This window comes from Salmo trutta, chromosome 5 (genome assembly GCF_901001165.1).
Source record: "Salmo trutta chromosome 5, fSalTru1.1, whole genome shotgun sequence".
NCBI classification, from domain to species: Eukaryota; Metazoa; Chordata; class Actinopteri; order Salmoniformes; family Salmonidae; genus Salmo; species Salmo trutta.
In genome coordinates, this window is record NC_042961.1 from 42,851,042 (window position 1) to 42,876,921 (window position 25,880).

A 25,880-nucleotide genomic window follows, 5' to 3' on the forward strand; every position below is an offset into this window, starting at 1 on the left:
TTTAAAGTGACTACAATTTTAACATGGTATAACCAGATCAATCCCAAATTGAACACAAATTGACTGCTATTCAATTATGGAGATCATTTGATTCGTATAAGCAATTGGTATACACTGTTAAATCCTTCCAAACTTCCACAAGTGAGTAGGGCAAAGATAGGACTGGTATGTGGATTTGGGATTGAGCCAGTCAGTCACCAAACTGTAAACTGGTTGGGGTTAGTGTACTTTTCCTCTATTAGAATGTCTTTATTAAATGTCCACATGGTGGTGCTGTAATAACAACTGAATTGAACTGTCTCTTAACTTAGTTATAAATCCAAAAAGCTGAACTGTCTATTAACTACTTACAACCTACCCTTTACAACCTCACTAACAGTGTTGTGAAGCGGTTATGCTGAATGCATGCACCAACGTGAAGTTAAAGAATATATAGGCCTGTTGATTCACCCTGTGCGCCATGATGTGGAAATCGAATTCAACTACTCTCTAGCCTCGTGGTGCTCACTCAAAACAGTGAATCTTTGGCCATCTAAATTGCATGACATTTTGCATGAGGACAACTCTAAACCCTTCAAGAGAGATTGAGTGAAGTTTAGAGACTGAGATTAAGCAGAAATGGTAGGATCCAGCGCACGACTCTGGAGTTGCAGGCCAACGCCACCCATGACTGATGTTACAATGTTGCAACATACAGAAGAGGGAACTGATGTGTTACAACACTGCACATATAACCTATAAAAACATGTTAGACATACAAAGACTGAAACAAAACTAGTCCGTCGGCAAAGAGGAATATGAACACAGAGGTCTAGTCTCTGCCACCAATAGAAGAGCAAATATATATGGGGGCGTGTTTTACCAACTGCAGGCTAGGTTGCGCGCACAGCGCTGGGAGTGAGAACTTGATACAGAGTAACAGTAAATCACACGGACCTACAGTATACATACCAGTGTTGAAATTTGTAATCCTATTGCATGTATTTTTGGCTAGTGAAAGGAGCAAGTGAGATCACTGCGATCTCCCATTTGGATAGAGTTGATTTGCTGGGTAAGGACAACATCGGATCTTTTTCAGGCACAGTTCAAATATATTTCAATATAGAGCACCATGGAAATGTCCGAAAACAAGCCGAATGATGATCCGAAGTTATCTACGACTGACAGGATGGTCAAATGTAAGTGTACAATTAATTGATATTGATCATAAACAGTTGCTGCGTTGCTTTTTATTTTGGTCATGAAGCCACACACTGCTGCCATAGACGAATGTCTCTCCCTCTCAACACATCGCAATCCTAGTCGTATTGAACCCTAATGGTCTGCTCAATTGGAAATCTGGTTATGGAGAAAAAGGGTGTTAGCCGTGAGATACGACACCGGCTAGGCAATCTGTACAAGTAGGAAGTACGGGTGTTATTACAAGAGTTGTAGGCATTCAATGTTTGCATTTAATGTCTTGCAACATGCTTGTTGGGAATGGTCCTATATTGTTTAACACCCGCGCATACAATAATATGTATGTTTTTTTTCCTTCTTTGAAATTACCATAAAATACATGACTTGTAGCCACACGCATCTCTTCTGTATTCTCCTTTGAAACATAAACGAACATGGACGAATCATGTAGGGCAGGCTATCCAGTGATTGCACAACTATTATTCCATGGTTAAAAGTTAGACGTTTCCCCCCTATTTTGGAGTCCATACATAGTAGAGTGACACATGTATCTGTTTTTGGCTAGCCCCCATGTTTGATGTTTGCCCCCATGGTAGGTTACTGTAGTCTATGGTGTCTACAAACCACATGGGGGCTGGAATATAATGACTAATTTCTTCTAATCTATTATTCATGAAATCCCTATTGATTTAAACATTGAGTTAGGTTTGACTCTATACTCTACACAGTGTGAAAATAGTGTGTAAATAGTTTTACATTTGCTGTGAAGGCTACTAATCATCCCCTGCCACATCAAATCAAATCAAATTTTATGTCACATGCGCCTAATACAAGAGGTCTAGACCTTACCGTGAAATGCTTACTTACTTGCAAAGCCCTTAACTAACAATGCAGTTCAAGAAATAGAGTTAAGAAAATATTTACTAAATAACTAAAGTAATTAAAAAATATAAAAAGTAACACAATAAAATAACAATAACGAGGCTATATACAGGGGGTACTGGTACTGAGTCAATGTGCGGGGGTAGAGATTAGTCGAGGTAATATGTACATGTAGGTAGGTCTAAAGTGACTATTCATAGATAATAAACAGCAAGTAGCAGCAGTGTAAAAACAAAGGGGTGGGGGGGTCAATGTAAATAGTCCGGGTGGCCGTTTTGATTAATTGTTCAGCAGTCTTATGGCTTTGGGTAGAAGCTGTAAGGAGCCTTTTGGACCTAGACTTTGCGCTCCGGTACCGGTTGCCATGCGGTAGCAGAGAGAACAGTCTATGACTTGGGTGACTGGAGTTTTTGACAATTTTTTGGGCCTTCCTCTGACACGCCTAGTATATAGGTCCTGGATGTCAGGAAGCTTGGCCCAAGTGATGTACTGGGCCGTACGCATTACCCTCTGTAGCGCCTTACGGTCGGATGCTGAGCAGTTGTCATACCAGGCAGTGATGCAGCTGGTCAGGAGGCTCTCGAGGGTGCAGCTGTAGAACTTTTAGAGGATCTGGGGACCCATGCAAAATCTTTTCAGTCTCCTGAGGGGGAAAAAGTGTTGACGACTGTCTTGTTGTGTTTGGACCATGATAGTTTGTTAGTGGTGTGGACACCAAGGAACTTGAAACTTTCGACCCACTCCACTACAGCCCCGTCGATGTTATTGGCGGCCTGTTTGGCCCTCTTTTTCCTGTAGTACATGATCAGCTCCTTTGTCTTGCTCACATTGAGGGAGAGGTTGTTGTCCTGGCACCACACTGCCGGCTATCTGACCTCCTTCCTATAGGCTGTCTCATCATTGTCGTGACAGGCCTACCACCATTGTGTCGTCAGCAAACGTAATGATGGTGTTGGAGTTGTCCTTGGCCACGCAGTCGTGGGTGAACAGGGAGTACAAAAGGGGAATAAGCACGCAACCCTGAGGGGCCCCAGTGTTGAGGATCAGCGTGTCAAATATGCTATTGCCTACCCTTACCAGCTGGGGGGGGGGGGGGCATCAAGAAGTCCGGGATCCAGATGCAGAGGGAGAGGGAGGTGTTTAGTCCCAGTGTCCTTAGCTTGGTGATGAGCTTTGTGGGCACTATGGTGTTGAACGCTGAGCTGTAGTCAATGAACAGCATTCTCACATAGGTGTTCTTTTTGTCCAGATGGGAAAGGGCAGTGTGGAGTGCGATTGAGATTGCGTCATCTGTGGACCTGTTGCAGCGGTATGCGAATTGGAGTGGGTCTAGGGTTTCCGGGATGATGGTGTTGATGTGAGCCATGACCAGCCTTTCAAAGCACTTCATGGCTACCGACATGAGTGCTAAGGGGCAGTAGTCATTTAGGCAGGTTATCTTCCCTTTCTTGGGCACAGAGACTATGGTGGTCTGCTTGAAACATGTTGGTGTTACAGAGTCGGTGAGGGAGAGGTTGAAAATGTCAGTGAAGACACTTGCCAGTTGGTCTGCGCATGCTCTGTGTACAGGTCCTGGTAATCCGTCTGGCCCAGCAGCCTTGTGAATGTTGCTGACATCGGTTACGGAGAGCGTGATCACACAGTTGTCCGGAACAGCTGGTGCTCTCATGCATGCTTCAGTGTTGCTTGCCTCGAAGTGAACATAAAAGGCATTTAGCTCATTTGGTAGGCTTGCGTCACTGGGCAGCTTGCGGCTGGGTTTCCCTTTGTAGTCTGTAATAGGTTTCAAGCCCTGCCACATCCAACGAGCGTCAGAGCCGGTGTAGTAGGATTCAGTCTTAGTCCTGTATTGACGCCTGTTTGATGGTTCGTCTGAGGGCATAGCGGGATTTCTTATAAGCTCCTTGTAAGCGTTAGCTCTGGCCTTTAGCTCAGTGCGGATGTTGCCTGTAATCCATGGCATCTGGTTGGGATATGTACGTACAGTCATTGTGGGGAAGACGTCATCAATGCAATTATTAATGAAGCCGGTGACTGAGGTGGTGTACTCCTCAATGCCATTGGATGAATCCCAGAACATATTCCAGTCTGTGCTAGCAAAACAGCCCTGTAGCGTAGAATCCGTGTCATCTGACCCTTCCGTATTGAGCGAGTCACTGGTACTTTGGCCACTGGTACATGGTCCCGTGTGGCTCAGTTGGTAGAGCATGGTGTTTGCAACGCTAGGGTTATGGGTTCGATTCCCACAGGGGACCAATACGGAGTATGAAATGTATGCATTCACTACTGTAAGTCGCTCTGGATAAGAGCGTCTGCTAAATGACTAAAATGTACTTCCTCCTTTCATTTTTGCTTGGAATCAGGAGAATATAATTATGGTCAGATTTGCCAAATGTAGGGTGAGGGAGAGCTTTGTATGCATCTCTGTGTGTGGAGTAAAGGTGGTTTAGAGTTTTTTTTCTCTGGTTGCTGGTTGAAATGAGGTAAAATTGATTTAAGTTTGTCTGCATTAATGTCCCCGGCCACTAGGAGCGCTGCTTCTGTATGAGCATTTTCTTTCTTGCTTATGGCCCTTATACAGTTCGTTGAGTGAGGTCTTAGTGCCAGCATCAGTTTGTGGTGGTAAATAGACATCTACAAATAATATAGCTGAGAACTCTGTTGGTAGATAGTGTGGCCTACAACTTATCGTGAGGTACTCTACTTCAGGCAATACCTCGAGACATCTTTAATATTAACATGGAGCACCAGCTGTTATTGACAAATAGACACACACACCCGCCCCTCATCTTACCAGATGGTGCTGTTCTGTCCTGCCGATGCATGGAAAACCCAGCCAGCTCTATATTATCTGTGTCGTCGTTCAGCCACGATTTTACAGCATTTAATGTCCCATTGGTAGGATAGTCTTGATCGTAGCTCATCCAGTTTATTTTCCAGTGATTGCACGTTGGCCAATAGGACGGATGGTAGTGGCGGTTTACCCACTCGCTGACAAATTCTCACAAAGCATGTCAATTCTTTGTTGTTGAAATTAAAGTATAAATCAAAGCCTTTGCTTATTCCTAGTTTTTAGGATGGAAAACATTTAGATACATTTTTCAACCATTTTCTAACCTAAAAACGAGGAATAAGCAAAGGCTTCGATTTCAGTTCAAACAGGTGGAAAAGGGTCTTATACAACATCTACCCGGTATTAGAAATACATCAAAACACAATAATGATGAATTAAAGATCCCTGACAACTAATATCAACACTTATATTTAGTTTTGGAGACATTATTTGCCTTTTGGAAGTTTAAGAAGCATTGCTTTGTAATAACATTACCAAAAACCCACATATCTTTAAGTTATTTTCAGATTTCTCTCCCTCATAAGGGAAAATAATAAAAGTTGACAGAAGTAACAAGTAAAGGTAGTGATAGTGTTTTTATTAATAACAATGTGGCTTATGATTTTTAAGTGGTTAAAATGTGTCATTCTGTCACCAAATCGGTAACGGAGTGACTAAAACATCTGTAACAGAATGACTGCAACTGAATTGGCTACAATGGGAATTCATAGTAGTCACATACCACAGTTGGGTCACCTGCTGCTGTCCTCCCTTCCACTGTTATGTTCAGCTCATTACTGTTTCCTTTCTCTTTCTGTCGAGTGGTGGTCAAAGTGAGAGTGTGAAAACAGTCTGGACAACCCCTTCCTTTCTCTCTCACTGTCTCTCTCCTCTCTCTTTCCAGTGAATGTCACCTCTCCCGGCTCTTACTGACACCTACCCATGAGTCCCCTCTCTTTCCATTTACTGTAACCAGCCCTCTCACCCACTGAATACCGATTGACACAGGACATCCATGGACATTGACATTTGGTCAGTCCAAATCTGAACCAATCATAGATGTCTGTTTCACAATTTTGGACTGCCTTGCACAGTACCGTAGAGTAGAGTTTAGGTCAGTCAGTACAATATACTGTAGAATAGTAAGTGGTCTCATGTGGCTCAGTTGGTAGAGCATGACGTTTTAAATAAAGTACTGTGCAATAGAGTTTAGTTCGGTACAGTAAAGTTCAATAAAGTTTAGTTCAGTAGAGTGAAGTTTCGTTTAGATCAGAAAGTTTAGTACAGTAAAGTTTAGTTCAGTAGAGTGAAGTTTAGTTCAGTACAGTGAAGTTTAGTTTAGTACAGTAAAGTTCAGTAGAGTGAAGTTTAGTTCAGTAGAGTGAAGTTTAGTTCAGTAGAGTGAAGTTTAGTTAAGTAGAGTGAAGTTTAGTTCAGTAGAGTGAAGTTTAGTTCAGTAGAGTAAAGTTTAGTTTAGTAGAGTAAAGTTTAGTTTAGTAGAGTAAAGTTTAGTTCAGTAGAGTAAAGTTTAGTTAAGTAGAGTGAAGTTTAGTTAAGTAGAGTGAAGTTTAGTTAAGTATAGTGAAGTTTAGTTCAGTAGAGTAAAGTTTAGTACAGTAGAGCACACTAGAGCTGATTAAGGCTGGAAATTGCCAAGGACCTCACGATACGATATTATCACGATATTTAGGTGCCGATATGATACAGTACAGTATGTATTGCAATTCTCACGTTTCTATATGTGTCGTGATTCGATACTGGGATTTTTTTTGCGATTCTATGTTCCAAACTGCTGCAGAGGGACAAGAGAGAGTTTTGACAGTCATGGAATTAAGTGTTGGAAAAAAATTGGCTTCATATTTAAAAAGATGATTGAGAACAAGCTATGAAGGAAAATACTGGAGTTTTGATGCAGGTACAGCAATATTGCAATATTGTCAATACGATATATCGTCAAAAATAATATCCCAATATGTAACTGTATCTATTTTTTTTTAATCACTTTAGTCGAGTACAGTATAATTGACTGTATTGTACTGAACTATACTCTGCTGTTTATTTATTAGTTTATTAGGATCCCCATTAGCTTTTGCAGAAGCATCAGCTTCTCTTCCTGGGGCCCACAAAAAAACACAAAACATGACAAGTAACAAAACACTGATAGACAAGGACAGCCACACAAATTGAAACTAGAAAGATAGACAAACAATACTGTTTACTGTTACTGTGTTTGTGTGTGTGTCCCTTCATGGTCCCCGCCGGTCCATGAGATGCTGTTTAATACATTTTTAATGTATTAAATAAACATTTTTTTAAAGGTAATTTTGCTGTTTGCTTGTGTTAATGGAATTGGAAGGGAGTTCCATGCGATCATGGCTCTGTATTAGAGGTCGACCGATTATGATTTTTCAACGCTGATACCGATTATTGGAGGGCCAAAAAAAACGATGCCGATTAATCGGCCGATATAAAAAATATATATATTTGTAATAAATTACAATTACAACAATACTGAATGAACAATGAACACTTTTATTTTAACTTAATATAATACATAAATAAAATACATTTAGTTTCAAATAAATAATGAAACATGCTCAATTTGGTTTAAGTAATGCAAAACACAGTGTTGGAGAAGAAAGTAAAAGTGCAATATGTGCCATGTAAAAAGCTAACGTTTAAGTTAGTATTGCCAGCCTAATCTCGGGAGTTGATAGGCTTGAAGTCATAAACAGCACTGTGCATCCCAGCATTGCTAAGAGCTGCTGTTTGAATGAATGCTTACGAGCCTGCTGCTGCCTACCACCGCTCAGTCAGACTGCTCTATCAAAAATCAAATCAGACTTCATTATAATAAACACAGAAATACGAGCCTTAGGTCGTTAATATGGTCAAATCCGGAAACTATCATTTTGAAAACAAAACGTTTAATTATTTCAGTGAAATACTGAACCGTTCTGTATTTTATCGAACGGGTGGCAACCCTAAGTCTAAATATTGCTGTTACCTTGCACAACCTTCAATGTTATGTCATAATTCTGTAAAATTCTGGCAAATTAATTACGGTCTTTGTTAGGAAGAAATGGTCTTCACACAGTTCGCAACGAGCCAGGTGACCCAAACTCCTGCATATACCCTGACTCTGCTTGCACTGAACGCAAGAGAAGTGACACAATTTCAGGCACCGCATTCATTATATGCAACGCAGGACAAGCTAGTTAAACTAGTATATCATCAACCATGTGTAGTTAACTAGTGATTATGTTAAGATTGATTGTTTTTTATAAGATAAGTTTAATGCTTGCTAGAACTTACCATGGCTCCTTGCTGCCTGCACTCGCGTAACAGGTGGTCAAGCCTGCCATGCAGTCTCCTTGTGGATTGCAATTTAATCGGGCATAATCGGCGTCCAAAAATGCAGATTACCGATTGTTATGAAAACTTGAAATCGGCCCTAATTAATCGGCCATTCCATTTAATCGGTCGACCTCTAGACTGAAGCAACTCCTCAGTAAAAGGCACATGACAGCCCGCTTGCAGTTGCCAAAAGGCACCTTAATGACTTTCAGACCATGACAAACAAGGTTCTCTGGTCTGATGAAACCAAGATTGAACTCTTTGGCCTGAATGCCAAGCGGCACGTCTGGAAGAAACCTGGCACCAACCCTACGGTGAAGCATGTTGGTGGCAGCATTATGCTGTGGGGATGTTTTTCAACAGCAAGTACAGGGAGAGTAGTCAGGATAAAGGGAAAGATGAACAGAGCAAAGTACATAGAGATCCTTGATGAAAACCTGCTACAGAGCGCTCAGGACCTCAGACTGAGGTGAAGGTTCACCTTCCAACAGGACAACGACCCTAAGACAACTTAGGAGTGGCTTCAGGACAAGTCTCTGATTGTCCTTGAGTGTCCCAGCCAGAGCCTGGGTTTGAACCCGAATATCTCTGGAGAGACTTGAAAATAGCTGTGCAGCGATGCTCTCCATCCAACCTGACAGACCTTGAGAGGATCTGCAGAGATGAATGGGAGAAACTTCCTGAACACAGGTGTGCCAAGCTTGTAGTGTCATTCAGACTCGAGGCTGTATTCGCTGCCAAAGGTGCTTCAACAAAGTACTGAGTAAAGGGTCTGAATACTTATGTAAATTTGATATTTCCATGTTTTATTTTTAATACATTTGCAAACATTTCTAAAAACCAGTTTTTGCTTTGTCATTATGGGGTATTGTGTCTTGATTTATGAGGGGGGAAAACAATTTCATCCATTTTAGAATAAGGCTGTAACGTAACAAAATTTGGAAAAAGTCAAGGGGTCTGAATACTTTCAGAATGCACTATATATGGTAGAGGTCGACCGATTAATCGGCATGGCCGATTAATTAGGGCCGATTTCAAGTTTTCATAGCAATCGGTAATCCGCCTTTTTAGATGCCGATTATGGCCGATTACATTGCAATCCACGAGGAGACTGCGTGGCAGGCTGACCACCTGTTATGCGAGTGCAGCATCAAAAGGACCTTGTGGCTACAAGGAGCCAAGGTAAGTTGCTAGCTAGCATTAAACTTATCTTATAAAAAAAAATCAATCTTCACATAATCACTAGTTAACTACACATGGTTGATGATATTACTAGGTTAACTTGTTCTGTGTTGCATATAATTAATGTGGTGCCTGTTAATTTATCATCGAATCACAGCCTACTTCAACTTGATGATTTAACAAAAGCGCATTCGGAAAAAAGCACAATCGTTGCAATAATGTACCTAACCATAAACATACACAAGTATATTTTTTAAAACCTGCATATGTAGTTAAAAGAAATTCATGTTAGCAGGCAATATTAACTAGGGAAATTGTGTCACTTCTCTTGCGCTCAGTGCAAGTAGAGTCAGGGTATATGCAGCAGTTTGTGCCGGTTGGCTCGTTGCGAACTGTTGAATGGCCATTTATTCCTAACAAAGACCGTCATTAATTTGCCAGAATTTTACAGAATTATGACATAACATTGAAGGTTGTGCAAGGTAACAGCAATATTTAGACTTAGGGTTGCCACCCGTTCGATAAAATACAGAATGGTTCCGTATTTCACTGAAAGAATAAATGTTTTGTTTTCGAAATGATAGTTTCTTGATTTTACCATTTTAATGACCAAAGGATCGTATTTCTGTGTGTTTATTATATTATAATTAAGTATATGATTTGATAGAGCAGTCTGACTGAGCGGTGGTAGGCAGCAACAGGCTCGTAAGCATTCATTCAAACAGCAGCTCTTAGCAATGCTGGGATGCACAGTGCTGTTTATGACTTCAAGCCTATCAACTCCCGAGATTAGGCTGGCAATACTAAAGTGCCTATAAGAACATCCAATAGTCACTGATATATGAAATACAAATGGTATAGAGAGAAATAGTCCTATAATTCCTATAATAACTACAACCTAAAACTTCTTAACTGGGAATATTGAAGACTCATGTTAAAAGGAACCACCAGCTTTCATATGTTCTCATGTTCTGAGCAAGGAACTTAAACGTTAGCTTTTTTACATGGCACATATTGCACTTTTACTTTCTTCTCCAACACTGTGAATTGCATTATTTAAACCAAATTGAATATGTTTCATTATTTATTTGAGACTAAAATGATTTTATTTATGTATTATATTAAGTTAAATTAAAGTGTTCATTGTTCATTCAGTATTGTTGTAATTGTCATTTATTACAAATATATATATAAAAATTGGCCGATTAGTCGGTAATTGACCATGCAATGTTATATCTAGGAGTTGAGCGTCTTCAACTTGCTCAGTGGTCACACCCTTTATGTACAACTCCAGTTGAGGTCTTAGAGAATGTTTTGAACCAAATACAATGCTTTTAGTTGTAGATGTATTTAAGACCAGTTTATCATTAGTCACCCATGCTGATACTGACTGTAACTTTTTATTTCTCATTTCAGTCAGCTCACTGGTTTTAGGTGCTGACATATAGAGAATGTAATCATCTGCACGCATAGTCATTCTAGCTTTGTGTAAGACCACGGGCAAATCATTTTAAAAATAGAGAAGAGTAACGGCCCAAGAGAACTGCGCTGTACATATCTGATGTTGGAGAAGCATTCATTGAAGAACACTCTCTGGATTCTATTGTTTAAATAACTCTTCCAACATGTGATGGCAGGTGATGTGAAGCCATAGCAAGTGAGTTTCTTCAATAACAATGTATGATCAATAGCATCAAAGGTTTCACTGAAATCTAACAATACGGCTCCAGCTATCATCTCATTGTTAATTTCTTTCAACCAATCACCTGTCCCCTGAGTCAGTACAGTACAAGTTGAGTGCCCTTCTCTATATGCATGCTGAAAGTCAGTAGTTAACTTGTTATCTGAACATTTTTATTTTATTTGGTCAAACACAATTCTCGCCATCAGTTTACTAAGAACAGGCAGCAAACTGATTGGCCAGAAAAGGGTGCTTTACTATTTACTGTACTGTACTTTACTGTACTGAGCTCTACTGTACTTTACTGTACTGAACTCTACTGTACTGTGCTGTGCTCTACTGTCCAAAATTCTGAAACATAGACATCTATGTTTGGTACAGATTTGGTCTAATCCGGACCAACCAAATTTGGTCTTGTTTGAAGGTGGAGCATATTTGAATAATAGCCAGTGTGTAGAATAATACCCAAACATGCAAAGGAGGATATTACATTTTTCTACCTTTGTGTACCTATTCAGGATACATCACCATGAACAGAATGACATTTATAGTTATGCATTTCTGTATTGTACAGATAAGGGACTCATGATGTAATTCTTTTACCATCATTGTGTTACCAGGTGTTAATCCACTTCACTTACTGTAGTTTAATTAAAAAAATAGATTTTTTCAAACTCAAGGTGTCATATCAAAGACACCATCAGCGGGTTTGGAAATAACCGGATGCATCCAGTTTTCAGGGGAAATATAAAGAGCCTGACTCCCGCTTTTGGACGTTAACAAAAAAAAACATCTAATGGAACTGTGAGGGGGACACACGCACACACAAACACACTCTTAACACACACATATTTTTTATTGTTGTATTGTTTGTTTTATTCTTTTTTTTTTGCATTTGATGTATATTGTTGTATTTGTACTTGTGTGACTTTCCTTGTCTATCAATGTATTACGGTTTTGTTACTTGTCATGTTTTTTTTTTGTGAACATCAGGGCGGGCGAGTAGCTTCTGCAAAAGCTAATGGGGATCCTAATAAACAAGGTGACACTCCCATCTTAACTCCTCCTCCACATTTACTGGATTGGTTGAACAGTGCAGAAGACAACCTCCCCCAACAGTCATTTTGTTCTTGTCAGGAACAGAAAGAAAGAAATGCCTCAGGCGTTTATTCTTATGCCTGCTACGTTACTTTATATCACAGCTGAAAGTGACACCCCATTCTTTCTGCAGACATCTTTGAATCTTAATTCACAGTAAATATAGAGTTTTTGGAAAAAGTGGTCACATAATAAACTGAGGGAGATTTTACCATCATTCTGTTACCAAAATGTACATCTGCACTGTTCTTTGAGTAAATGTGTTTTTGTAAAATTTTCAGATACTCTACTCTCTGTTATTATCTATGCATAAGTCACTTTAATAACTACCCACATGTACATATTACCTCAATTACCTTGACTAACCGGTGCCCCCATACATTGACTCTGTACCGGTACCCCCTGTATACAGCCTCGCTATTGTTATTTTACTGCTGCTCTTTAACTTCTATGGGCTAGGTGGGACGTGACCGTCCCACCTGCGGGACACACTATTCAACAGCCAGTGAAATAGCATGGCGCAAAATACAAAACAGCAAAAATCTCAGAATTTCATTTTCTCAAACAATCAACTATTTTACACCATTTTAAAGATAAACTTCAATCTAACCACATTGTCCGATTTCAAAAAGGCTTTACGGCGAAAGCATAAAATTAGATTATGTTAGGACATGGCTGTGTGGAAAAACCACACAGCCATTTTCCAAGCAAGGACATGCATCACAAAAACCAAAAATACAGCTAAAATATTCACTAACCTTTGATGATCTTCATCAGATGGCACTCATAGGACTTCATGTTACACAATACATGTATTTTTTGCTCCTTAAAGTTAATATTTAAATCCAAAAACTTTACATTGGCGTGTAATGTTCAGAAAATGTATTCCCACCAAAACTTCCAGTGAATGTGCACATCAATTTACAAAAATACTCATCAAAAACGTTGATAAAATTTACAACAGTTATTGAAAGAATTATAGATATACTTCTCCTTAATGCAACCGCTGGGTCAGATTTTAAAATAGCTTTACGGAGAAAGCACATTTTTCAATATTCTGAGTACATAGCTCAACCATCAAAGCAAGCTATACAGATACCCGCCAAGTTCTGGGGTCAACTAAACTCAGAATTAGTATTATAATTATTCTCTTACCTTTGCTGATCTTCGTCAGAATGCACTACCAGGACTCCTACTTCCACAATAAATGTTATTTTTGTTCGAAATACTCCATATTTATGTCCAAATATCTCCGTTTTGTTTGTGCGTTCAGATCACTATCCAAAGGCATAACGCGCGAGCGCAGTACCAGAGACGAAAAGTCAAATAGTTCTATTACTGTTCGTAGAAACATGTCAAACGTTGTTTACAATCAAGCCTTAGGGTCTTTTTAACATAAAACGTCGATAATTTTCCAACCGGACAATAGCGTATTCATTCAAGAAGAAAAAGAAGGAGGGGCACACTGGCGGGCTCGCGCATCACCAAGTTCTTTGTCCTCAGGCAGTCCACTCATTGACTGAGCTCCTATTTTCTGCCCAGTAACAGGAGAAGGATGAAACACGTTTCTAAAGGCTGTTGACAGCCAATGGAAGCCTTAGGAAGTGCAATGTGACCCCACAGACACTGTAGTTCCGATAGGGATTCAAAAGAAGAACTACAATTCTCAGATTTCCCACTTCCTGGTTGGATTTTTCTCAGGTTTTTGCCTGCTATATGAGTTATGTTATATTCACAGACATCATTCAAACAGTTTGAGAAACTTCAGAGTGTTTTCTATCCAAATCTACTAATAATATGCAAATATTTGACTCTGGGCACGCTTTTCATCCGAAAATGAAAATACTGCCCCCTATACCTTAAAAAGTTAATTATTTGTTACTTTATTTCTTTTTTTTAATGTATTTTTCTTAAAATTCCATTTTTAGTTAAGGGCTTCTACAACTGTTGTATTCGGCGCATGTTACAAATAAAATTTGATTCGATTTTTTTTCTTTGAAAATTGTTAAAAGTAGTCCTTGTGCATAGAGTTGTATAGTTTGTTTAACTTTGCAATCAATGTTTTTTTGTTTGGCATACTTTTAAAATAAAAGATCGGAGTCTCAGCGTCATTCTGTTACTGTGGAATTGCCCTCATGCTAATGTTAAACTACTCACAACCCACATCAGACAAAATCACAATTATTCATGTCCTGAAAATCGTAAAGAGGAGGATTTTAACTTAACAACAAAGGGTGATTGTGGTGATGCTGTGTTAGGTTGTTGAAAGCTACCACAAACACACACACATACAAACACACACACACACACACACACACACACACACACAAACACACAATGTCTATAAAACATATATAACAGTTGATTGACTTTTCATTATTTTTCATGAAATATTTGTCCTCAAACAGCTGCTATGATATCAGACATAGAGTAGTCATTATTTCAGCTTTGTGTCAATATTATGACTGTATGTAGTAATCTGTTGCCAATCCTCCTATTTCACCCTATGGTCTGTTTCTCATCTTCAATAAAAACCTGCATCGCACATTTCCACTTGTTTTTGAAAACAAAGCCTGTATAAAACTGATCTGGTGGCAACCGACTGTTTCAGTAAATATCCAGGTTTGTCTTATAAAAAGAGTAACCATATTGCACTTAAGTTTGTGGAAGAGCTGTAGATTTAGATGGCTACGTGACTGCTGCTTCCGGCTCAATAGCATGCATGGCAAGTTGGCGACCATGTTAATATAAAGTGAATAGTATCAGTTGTTGTTTATTTTATTTGACTCCAGTTAGAAAGGAAAGCCTCCATAGCAGAGTATGTGTTTGCAGAGGCCTTTCTTTTGACTTGGATGGCTAATATTTTACTATTGAGGATAGGCCCGGGCCCCTTGTTTAGACTTGTGGGGGTCTGCCACTACGGCCACTGATCCCAGCTGGATAGCTGAGTCATTTTCAGAACCTTAAGTAACGGCACATACTCACCGTGGATTTATGTAATCTCCTGCCCAGAGACGCAGCTTCCCCCTGTTTTCAAGTTGGTGTGTGTGTGTGTGTGTGTGTGTGTGTGTGTGTGTGTGTGTGTGTGTGTGTGCGTGCGTGCGTGTGCGCGCGCGCGTACTTTTCTTTGTCCCTCTAAGTTTTCTGAGCAATAAAAATAAATACATTTATATATTTAATTTTTTTTTACATTTCATTGTCTCTCAATACACACATACAGTACAGTATTTTAATTGTTAAAAAGTGGTTAATTAGCTAATCACCATTTGCTAGGTCGAGAGTTTAGAACTACAGTATAAAGTTCTATCTGCAAAAAGATGATTCTGAGATAATTGTCTTTTAAAGTTCCGAACCCTCTTTGGTTTGAATGGCGTCAGCGATTTGTATTGTGTATTCTTTTGAACTTAACAACTTGAATTGGGGTATTTAGAGTACTATATATAGGCAGAGAACATTGAACAGAACAAGGCCACGGCCAACTTAATTTTGACAAAAATGCAGATAAATGAAGGAATATCTGATGTCTCGCAGGTGGATATAATAATGATTTTCAAATAAACAGTCTTTGAAGGTATCAGCTGGGAAATAGCATATGAATGTGTTTTGTAGAGATGTCTAGATTTCCTTATCCTTACCTTTCCTATGTCCGACAAAAGCGGCACTAGAGGGTGGTAATTGGGAAGGCGAGGATAGACGCGGGGGGGGGATGAAGAGCACCATTTGTAAACCGATAACGGTAGCAGCAGAGAACATAATGGTATTATCATACATTGATTGTCAGCTGATAATGTAATATGGATTGGATAGAGTCCATGGTAACCCAACAGAGATGTCGGTGTTCTCTACGTTCAGTGCACTGTCACAAAACAGTACAAAAATGAGTGTTTCTTATTGGACTTATGGGCCCTTCCCAACCATGCAGAGAGAAAAATAATAGAAATATTTCATAGAAAGGTTGTTAAAAACATACTGGATCTGTTTTGGTCCAAAGAGCTGCTTGCTGCCATAGCTTCTTGGATGATTGGCACACATTTCCCCCTGGTTGGTTGTTGGCTGCTGTACTCCATTGGAGCATTTTAGTGCCTCTCTTTTAAGTGTAACCCCAATGAAAAGAGTAGGTAAACACATGAGAGAGAGTGTCAACATTTACTGGGTGGTTACAAGGACAGAGGAACATGCTGAACAAATAAAGATGGAAGAAGGCATATGCTGACAGATTGTATTCATTAAACTGGCTAACGAACCTGCTCTCTCTTTACTTTGTCATTTGAATCAGACCCAAAATCAAATCAATTGATTGATCATTTGTTCAATTCATCGTGGATGTATGCCCGACACAAGACTTGACAAGTCTTTTAAATCGTCTAAGGCGCCTGCCTGTTTCTTAAGACTTGTTCACACCGCAGGCCCCCTAGAAATCCCCATCAAAATCCATCTAAGATAGAGATATCTGTTTTTATGCATGGGCTGCATTTCAATCCACCGCATCCACCAATGACGGTGGAAGGTGGCTGAGCTACAGCGGCGTTTGTCAGATCTTGAGACATCCCGAAAATCAGTCTTCAAACTAATGTGAATCGCTCTATGGAAACATGAGACTCGCACAATGGTGTTTTTCCATTTCTATGACCCCCACAAGCGTCACGGGACTCGTCCGAAGTCGGTACTGCTGATCTGCCAACTTCTGTCTGTAGCGTCTGAACAGTTTGGGCTACACACTCTCTATGGAAAGGTACGACTCTCGCGGACATGTACATGTCGATTGTTTTGCTCTACAAGACTCGGTAGCCCCGGTACCACAATATTTTTTTATGGAAGTAGTTTAATGCCCCCCAAAAAATATATTCTGATCTTTCTTATATCTCTCAGATATAGGACAGACTCTTTAAAACAAACTTCCTTTTCATTTATTTTTATGACTATCTGTTTTTCCATGTATGAATCTGTTATTCAATTTTGCCAGGGGATACCTAAAGGGGTCAAAAATTCTAAATCAAATAGATAGTCATACCAAGGATAATTTATCTTTAAAAAAATTGCATATGTTAGCTTAGTAGACAAATAATAGTCTAAAAACCACTTAGGGCAACTAAGTCGCATGGCCAGGAATCTGACTTCAAACCTCTTACAAAGGTGGTTTGAAATGTGGCTTGAAATATCAGACTCCATGTGTTTTTTGGCTGTTCAGACTGCAGCAAAAAGAACAGATTTGAATCGGACATGCAAAAAAATTGGATTTGAGTGACTTCAAACTGCCAATGTGAACAAGGCTTTAGTCCTCCAGTGTCCCTTTGGCATGCGGATAGGTCCCAGAATGCTTATGGTGTGTGTGACTAATGACTCCGGTTAAATGAGATTGCAGGAATTGTTGAAGGTACTGTAGGATACATTATTATCAGCGATGAGATCAGAGCTTTGCCTTTCGTACTTGAAAAACGTCTCATGCAGCTGTTGACTGTCTTGATGACTTGTCATGAAACTGCAAAGACTGCAATGATAGCCTCTCCATGTTGTACTGTATTGATATATACATTCTGGCATCGGGTGACATTGGTTTTTAAGGGGATGTCCCAAATGTCCATGACGTTGCGACACACACTCTGAGACTCACTACCGTTGTAAACCTGAGGGACTACTGCACCTTGGTCGCTCATTAGATTACAGAGGAATTAGTCTCTGTTGTGGATTTAGGACACAGCAAAGGGGTGGATTTGGCCAGATTCATCTCTTTATAAAGAGATAAAGGCAGATCTGCTCAGGGGGTGTAATCTGACTCCATGCATTAGCTTGTGATCTTGCTAATTCAGGCCGAACAAATGTAGCGAGCCTAGCGTAGATCTGGAAACAGCAATAATATAATTTCTTTGTGTGCAAGTCAATGGCTTTTGAATTTCTATTGATCACATTCATTTTTGATATGACATTTTACATTTACATTTTAGTCAGCAGATGCTCTTATTCAGAGCGACTTAACAATTAGTGCATTCCTCTTAAGATAGCTGGGGCTGGGTGAAACACCCACATATCACATTAGTACTAAGTATATTTTCCCTCGATAAAGTAGTTCTCAGCAATGCCAGTGCTAGTAGGAAGATTAAATGTTTTTTATTTGAGTTTTTTTTTTGGGGGGGGGGACATTTATTATTCAGTAATGATTAAAATAGGGTGGGGGGGGGTCTTTCAATCTTGACTGACTTGGCATCTCATGCGGTGTTATTACATTTCTCATTTTGAAGCAAGGCACCAGGTGCTGTGTTCTCATAATGTAAAGGTCATGGGTGCCTTCTCACCTCACTGAGGCATTTCCTTGTTCCTGAGTTGACAAACTCATCTCCGTCAAACTCCACATTAAAGATGACATACAGGGCATTCGGAAAGTATTCAGACCCCTTGACTTTTTCCACATTTTGTTACATTACAGCCTTATTCTAAAAATGATTAAATTGTTTTTATTCCAAAATTGATTAAATCGTTTCCCTCCCTTTATCAATCTAAACACAATACCCCATAATGACAAAGCAAAAACAGGTTTGTAGAAAATGTTGCACATTTATAAAAATAATTGAAATATTATATTTACATAAGTATTCAGACCCTTTACTCAGTATTTTGTTGAAGCACCTTTGGCAGAGATTACAGCCTCGATTCTTCTTGGGTATGACGCTACAAGCTTGGCACACCTGTATTTGGTGGGTTTCTCCCATTATTCTCTGCAGATCCTCTCAAGCTCTGTCAGGTTGAATGAGGAGCGTTGCTACACAGCTATTTTCAAGTCTCTCCAGTGATCTTCGATCGGGTTCAAGTCCGGGCTCTGGCTGGGCCACTCAAGGGCATTCAGAGACTTGTCCCAAAGCCACTCCTGCGTTGTCTTGGCTGTCTGCTTAGGTTCGTTGTCCTGTTGGAAAGTGAACCTTCGCCTCAGTCTGAGGTCCTGAGTGCCCTGGAGAAGGTTTTCATCAAGGATCTCTCTGTACTTTGCTCCGTTCATCTTTCCCTCGATCCTGACTAGTCTCCCAGTCCCTGCCGCTGAAAAACATCCCCACAGCATGATGCTGCCACTACCATGTTTCACCGTAGGGACGTTCTTCCAGACGTAATGCTTGGCATTCAGGCCAAAGAGTTCAATCTTGGTTTTATAAGACCAGAGAATCTTGTTTCTCATGATCTGAGAGTCCTTTAGGTGCCAAGCGGCTGTCATGTTCCATTTACCGAGGAATGGCTTCCGTCTGGCCACTCTACCATAAAGGCCTGATTGGTGGAGTGCTGCAGAGATGGTTGTCCTTCTGGAAGGTTCTCCCATCTCCACAGAGAAACTCTGGAGCTCCTGCGATTGCTCAGTTTGGCTGGGCGGCCAACTCTAGGAAGAGCCTTGATGGTTCCAAACTTCTTCCATTAAAGAACGATGGAGGCCGGCCTCCCGAGTGGTTCAGCAATCTAAGGCACTGCATCGCAGAGTTTGAGGCATCACTACAGACCCGGTTTCGATCCCAGGCTGTGTCACAACCGGCCGTGACTGGGAGTCCCATAGGACGGCGCACAATTGGCCCAGCGTCATCCGGGTTAGGGGAGGGTTTGGCCTGGGGGGCTTTCCTTGGCTCATTGCACTCTAGCAACTCCTTGTGGCGGGCCAGGCGCCTGCAGGTGTTTTCTCCGACACATTGGTATGGCTGGCTTCCGGGTTAAGCGGGCGGGTGTTAAGGAGCGCGGTTTGGTGGGTAATGTTTCGGAGGACGCATGACTCGACCTTCGCCTCTCACGAGCCCGTTGGGGAGTTGCAGCGATGAGACAAGTTTGTAATTGGATCGCAATTGGATATCACGAAATTGGGGAGACCTTCAATGCTGCAGAAATGTTTTGGTACCCTTGCCCAGATCTGTGTCTCGACACAATCTGGTCTCGGAGCTCTATGACAATTCCTTCAAACTCATGACTTGGTTTTGGTTTTTTGCTTTGACATGCATTGTCAACTGTGGGACCTTATATAGACAGGTGTGTGCCTTTCCAAATCATGTCCAATAAATTGAATTTACCACAGGTGGACTCCAATCGCATTGTAGAAACATCTTGAGGATGATCAATGGAAACAGGATGCACCTGAGTCTCATAGCAAAGGGTCTGAATACTTATGTAAATAAGGTATTTTAGTTTTTATATTTTAGAAATGTGCAGAAGTATCTAAAAACCTGTTTTCACATTGTCATTATGGGGTATTGTGTGTAGATTGAGGATTTTTTTTATTGAATCCATTTTAGATTAAGGCTGTAACGTAACAAAATGTGGGAAAGGGGAAGAGATCTGAATACTTCCCAAATGCACTGTACATAACTACACCATACCAATGTTCCTTGTTTAAACTTAAAAAGATAAGTTACGCTCATTGTAATATTCACGTTTGTACAACTTCACATTTTAGATCAGTGAGGTTAACACATTTTGTTTTGTAGTTAAAACACTACGCTTTAGCGCAGTAGATCGACATAGAAATTGAGTCCCACAAAGTTGTATCTGAAATTTGTACCACTCAACCAGTCGCCTGTGATAATATGCCTGTGTTCTTGGGCACAGATGCAACACTGTGGTTTTCATGCTGATAATATTTTTCACTTTTATCGATAACTCTATTCTACCACCAAACTCCATGGAGTTGGTGACATTGGGAAGGCCCTACTGTTATGTGGGCCATATCGATTTGTTTTGTTAGCTCATTTGGCTTGCCTTGCTCGTCATACCCAACAGCAGTTATCTCCCTTGCCCTGTACTTTATGCTATCGTGATGGGGGGGGTAAAGTCGATAGAGTTACGTATCGCTATGTTACTTTTTAATAATATCGCAATATTGTTTTCGCACTAGTCGGCTGTACCTACACCAAAACTCCAAGTATTTTCCCTTCGTAGCTTGTTTTCCGTCTTATTTTTAAATAGTAAGCCAATTTGTTTTCAACACTTTTATATCCATGATTGAGCTAAACTAATTTCCTCATGCTCTCTGTCACTCTGCAGCAGACATATAGTGAGCAATATATTTGGAACATCGAATCGCAATAAAATTGCAGTACCGAATCACAATACATATAGAATCGTGAGAATCGCAGTACCTATTGTATCGGCACCTAAGTATCGTGATAATATCGTATGGTGAGGTCCCTGGCAATTCCCAGCTCTAGTACGCTTGATGTGGTAAAGTGGCTGTCCTCTTTCTCAAACGTGCATTTAGTGTCTCCAGTTACTGTGGCAGGCAGGGCCTCATGCACTCCCTTTTGTTTGCCGTGGGGCTAACCGCAGCAGTCAGTTTGGAGCAGCGACAGTTGCGTGTCATTAGATTTCCCTCTAGGACCGGCAGCAGCAGAGTCCCAGATCAATCAATAGGATGTCTACTACAAGTGTAAATACACAGTGGGAATGAACACACAGAAGCCTCATTGGAGCCGGAAGGGCTTCAAGCATAGGCCCCTAATGCGGCAGAGAAAAGCTGCTTTCTGTACGAGCCACCTTTCACACTCCAGCACATATAGCAAGGGCAGAAAGGATAAGGACGTGCATGCAGTCGTAGAAGGCGGATGGACACTCGCGCACACGCACACACACACTCACACACACACACACACACACACACACACACACACACACACACACACACACACATACACACACACACACACACACACACACACAGAAACACACACACAGAAACACACACACACACATAGATACTGTATCTGTGCGAGTCCACATGAAAACATGCATCCCCTCTCTGCCTTATCTGGGTAGCTCAGACTGTACACACTGGACAGCATGCACACAGTACGCACACAGCAAGCCTATTCAATGCCAGCTAATGTTGTGTGCTAACCTGTGTTATTTATTAACATGTGGGAGGGCAGGGTTAACCCATTCCCCCCAGAGATACGTTTGAGTGAGCCCTGAGAATGCATGACACAATACGAGCTGAGGTATTTGATTAACTTCCCTCTCAACACATAAGACACGTCTCTGGAGTTGGCACCGTGTCCCTTTTTCATTTTCAGGGAAAATCTAATATGCTCTGAGGCCTAGGAGAACATGAGTCGTCAGTTGGCATCAAGTCAGTTTGCAAAACACGCGTTTTGGCAGCAAGAGCCCCCACAGACCCAAAAAATACGAAACAATACTATTTTGGTTGCAAGGGGAATGGGGGAATCCAGACCATCTGGTGCTGCAAGCCAAGGTCTACCTCTAGGTTAACACTGCAGTGTTATCATACTCACTGTTTCTGAAGTGGGGGAATGTGCTATGTGGTAACAGCATACCACTAGGTTAGACCCTGACGGATGGGACGAGCTCCTGCAGCGTAAGCGAGCATGCTTCAGCGTGTCACACACACACACACACTTTAACTCACTCACTTATACATACAGACTGTACACACACACACAGGGGTCTGCTCTGAAAGGTCGCCATTCCCGTTTTCTATTTAAATGCGAGGGACATGTGAAAAGCCAGCTGTACGCTGCCTGTAAGCAGCAGAGTAGCGGAGAAAGGGAAAGCTCGACGTCAGAGAGGGATGTTGCAGGGCTTCCAGCACCATGTCGGCACGGCTGTGGAATGTTAGACACAGAAGGGAGTATTCTACCTCTCGTACCATATATCAATCATCAAGCCTTCCAGTAGTGTGAAGCAGAAAGTGTTGGCCTGGGAAAAAAAACGTGTCTGCTAGTAACTGAGGCTTCAGGGCCTGAAGAGATTGAAAACTCCCTAGTAACTAAGGCTTCAGGACCTGAAGAGATTGAAAACTCCCTAGTAACTAAGGCTTCAGGACCTGAAGAGATTGAAAACTCCCTTGGCCTAGAGGAGTATGTAAGGAGTTTCCAAGGGAGTTTTTTTCCCGACACTTGGGAGGTAAAGTTCAAAATGGAAGGAAAGTGTTGCATTTAATAACCTTTTACTGCAGTGGGCTAAATTAGGGTCACACAGAATATTTCCTGGTAGTCTTAAACAAATCTACTTTGAAACCAAAGTATACACCTCACACGCATGGTTATGGGCTTAATAAAAGAAGACACCTGTACAATGTCAGATATAGAGTTGAAATGTATTACATTTTGAGTTTGCATCCCAATATTACACTTTATATACATCACAGAAGACTGAAATATAACAAATCCGTTTGACATATTAATAACATTCCACCCATGAGGCCACTAGAGGGAGATTTGGTCATTTGATTGCAGGAAAGGCTACCTATAGTAGAACACTAATTTCAAAGTGGAATTTGTTGCCATGTCTCTCCTTTTAAAACGGATCCTTTTAAGTTATAGGGAAAGAGGCAGATGTTCAGGTTCCATGTTAGTATGCTTCCCAACTGGAAGTGGTAAAGCAGAGGGGTTGGGTTTGGCGCGTCGTTAAGGCCTAGTTTTGGCACTAGAGCATTTCAAGATGGCGTCACACTCGCGCTCTACACTCTCCCGGGGTTGCCAGGTCTTCAGGATTTAACTGGGATTGAGTTTGATGTTCTTTTACTATGTGTTTTATTCCTCCCGCCGTCACGTTCAGGTTTCCATTATGAAATAGGAGCCCTTCGAAGGCCCTGTGGGTATTTAGGCAAAGGGGAATATTCCTCAGCTAGGACTTGGTTGTCTATGGGCATAGTCATTTACTTTAGGAAATGCCTTAGTACATGCCGGATGAGTTTGGTTAGAGTCTGATAAATAGCACAATATCCACATCAATTTAAATCACAGTTCAGTTAACTTTTCCGGTAGAAAGCAAATCGATAGTATCGACACAGCAACTATTCACATTTCCTGGCTCGTACAAAGAGGTATTAAAGTAGTCATGGCAACGTGACTCAATACACTCTAACCCTTATTTAAACTTTGTAACCTTTCTATAAAGCATAAAACAAAGAGTTCTAGCTACATGAGTGTTTACCAAAGCTAGCTGGCCAATTTATCGATCTTGCAGTGAAACTACAGCCCAGGAAGACATTTCTCTGATGTTTTCATACTGTTCCTAGTGGGTGGACTAGCCTAGCAACTACAGCTAGTGAATCAAGGACTCTAGGTTTATTTACGCACATTTACCCATGTCAATTATAGACCGCCTGGCTGAAAATGAACCCCCCACCCCATCCACAGGTGTGTTGAGCTCTACACTCCACACGCTTGACTATGCACATTTGTAGGCAGTATATGTTTATACTGTATTGTCATTGGAAAATATCGTTTTTTGTTATGTTCATTTAAAAAGGTATACGGCTAGTCTATACAAATGTCCCACATGTAACTAATTCAACATATTTTGGGGTTATTTTTCTGTCATTTCATAAAGGCTCTGGTTTTGTCCGAATCGATCAACATTTACCTGTCATTCATGTCAAAGAATCAGCTTCACAGCCATCCTTACCTCTACAGAAACAGAGCTGACCAGCGTTCAGTGACTGAACAGGCCTGGCTGTGGAAGAGAGGAGCCAGCCAGGCAGAAAGGGGTTTGAAGCTGGCCTCAGAGCTGTGGCTGCATGGCAGGCCACTCAGTCACACACGCCCACATGGAGGAGAGGGGGGGAGGGAGGCTAGCTGTCCAGACCGCTATGCTCTGCTCTGTGAAAAACCTACTGCAGAGGAGTCTGACCGGAGCCAGAGTCGTGACTGAGCACTGTTTGTTTGTGTGTGTGGCTCAGTCGGTCTGTCTGCCTGTCCGCTTATCTGCCTGTCTGTTCAAAAGCTGTTGAAAGCTGGTCATTGTTTACTGGTGGTACTGTAGTGTCTACTCTGTAGTGTCAACTCTGTAGTGTCTACTCTGTAGTGTCTACTCTGTTGCGTCTACTCTGTAGTGTCTACTCTGTTGTGTCTACTCTGTAGTGTCTACTCTGTTGCATCTACTCTGTAGTGTCTACTCTGTTGCATCTACTCTGTAGTGTCTACTCTGTTGTGTCTACTCTGTAGTGTCTACTCTGTTGCATCTACTCTGTAGTGTCTACTCTTGCATCTACTCTGTAGTGTCTACTCTGTAGTGTTTACTCTGTTGCATCTACTCTGTAGTGTCTACTCTGTAGTGTCAACTCTGTAGTGTCTACTCTGTAGTGTCTACTCTGTAGTGTCTACTCTGTTGCGTCTACTCTGTAGTGTCTACTCTGTAGTGTCTACTCTGTTGCGTCTACTCTGTTGCATCTACTCTGTAGTGTCTACTCTGTAGTGTCTACTCTGTTGTGTCTACTCTGTTGCATCTACTCTGTAGTGTCAACTCTGTAGTGTCTACTCTGTAGTGTCTACTCTGTAGTGTCTACTCTGTTGTGTCTACTCTGTAGAGTCTACTCTGTTGTGTCTACTCTGTAGTGTCTACTCTGTTGTGTCTACTCTGTAGAGTAGTGTTTACTCTGAACGTCTCTTCTTTTTCACAGAATCGCAGAGTAGCTTTTGATACTGTGTAAAAAAAACAACAACAAAAGGTTGACTCATCTCACAGTCGGGTGCCTTCAGTCTTTGTTACATGTGCATTGGCAGTGGTTCGTAAACAAAGATGCCGCATAAACATTTCGGTCACATTTTACTCAAGGCCAACCGTTGCAACGCATGGAGATGCTGTCTCAATGCAACATAAGACTTTAGCATGCAAGTCAAGTTGTTCTACAAATACAAGTGACCAAGCTAAAACGGTGCATAGTCAGGTGCTATCAGATCACAAACAGATGTC

General features: G+C 41.0%; 1 protein-coding gene across 5 annotated transcripts in view; it reads left to right on the top strand.

Moving 5' to 3' along the window:
* The first annotated feature begins 877 nt into the window (after positions 1–877).
* The window catches only part of LOC115194217 (serine/threonine-protein phosphatase 2B catalytic subunit alpha isoform), a 103,060-nt gene continuing 78,057 nt past the window's right edge, over positions 878–25,880 (top strand). For 2 of the 5 annotated variants that reach the window (XM_029753701.1, XM_029753702.1), the window contains exon 1: positions 878–1,178. In XM_029753701.1, the coding sequence (XP_029609561.1) occupies positions 1,112–1,178 (67 nt within the window). In that variant the 5' untranslated portion in view covers positions 878–1,111. The remainder of the gene's footprint in view (positions 1,179–25,880) is intronic. The other 3 variants (XM_029753704.1, XM_029753703.1, XM_029753705.1) reach the window with 2 other exon arrangements.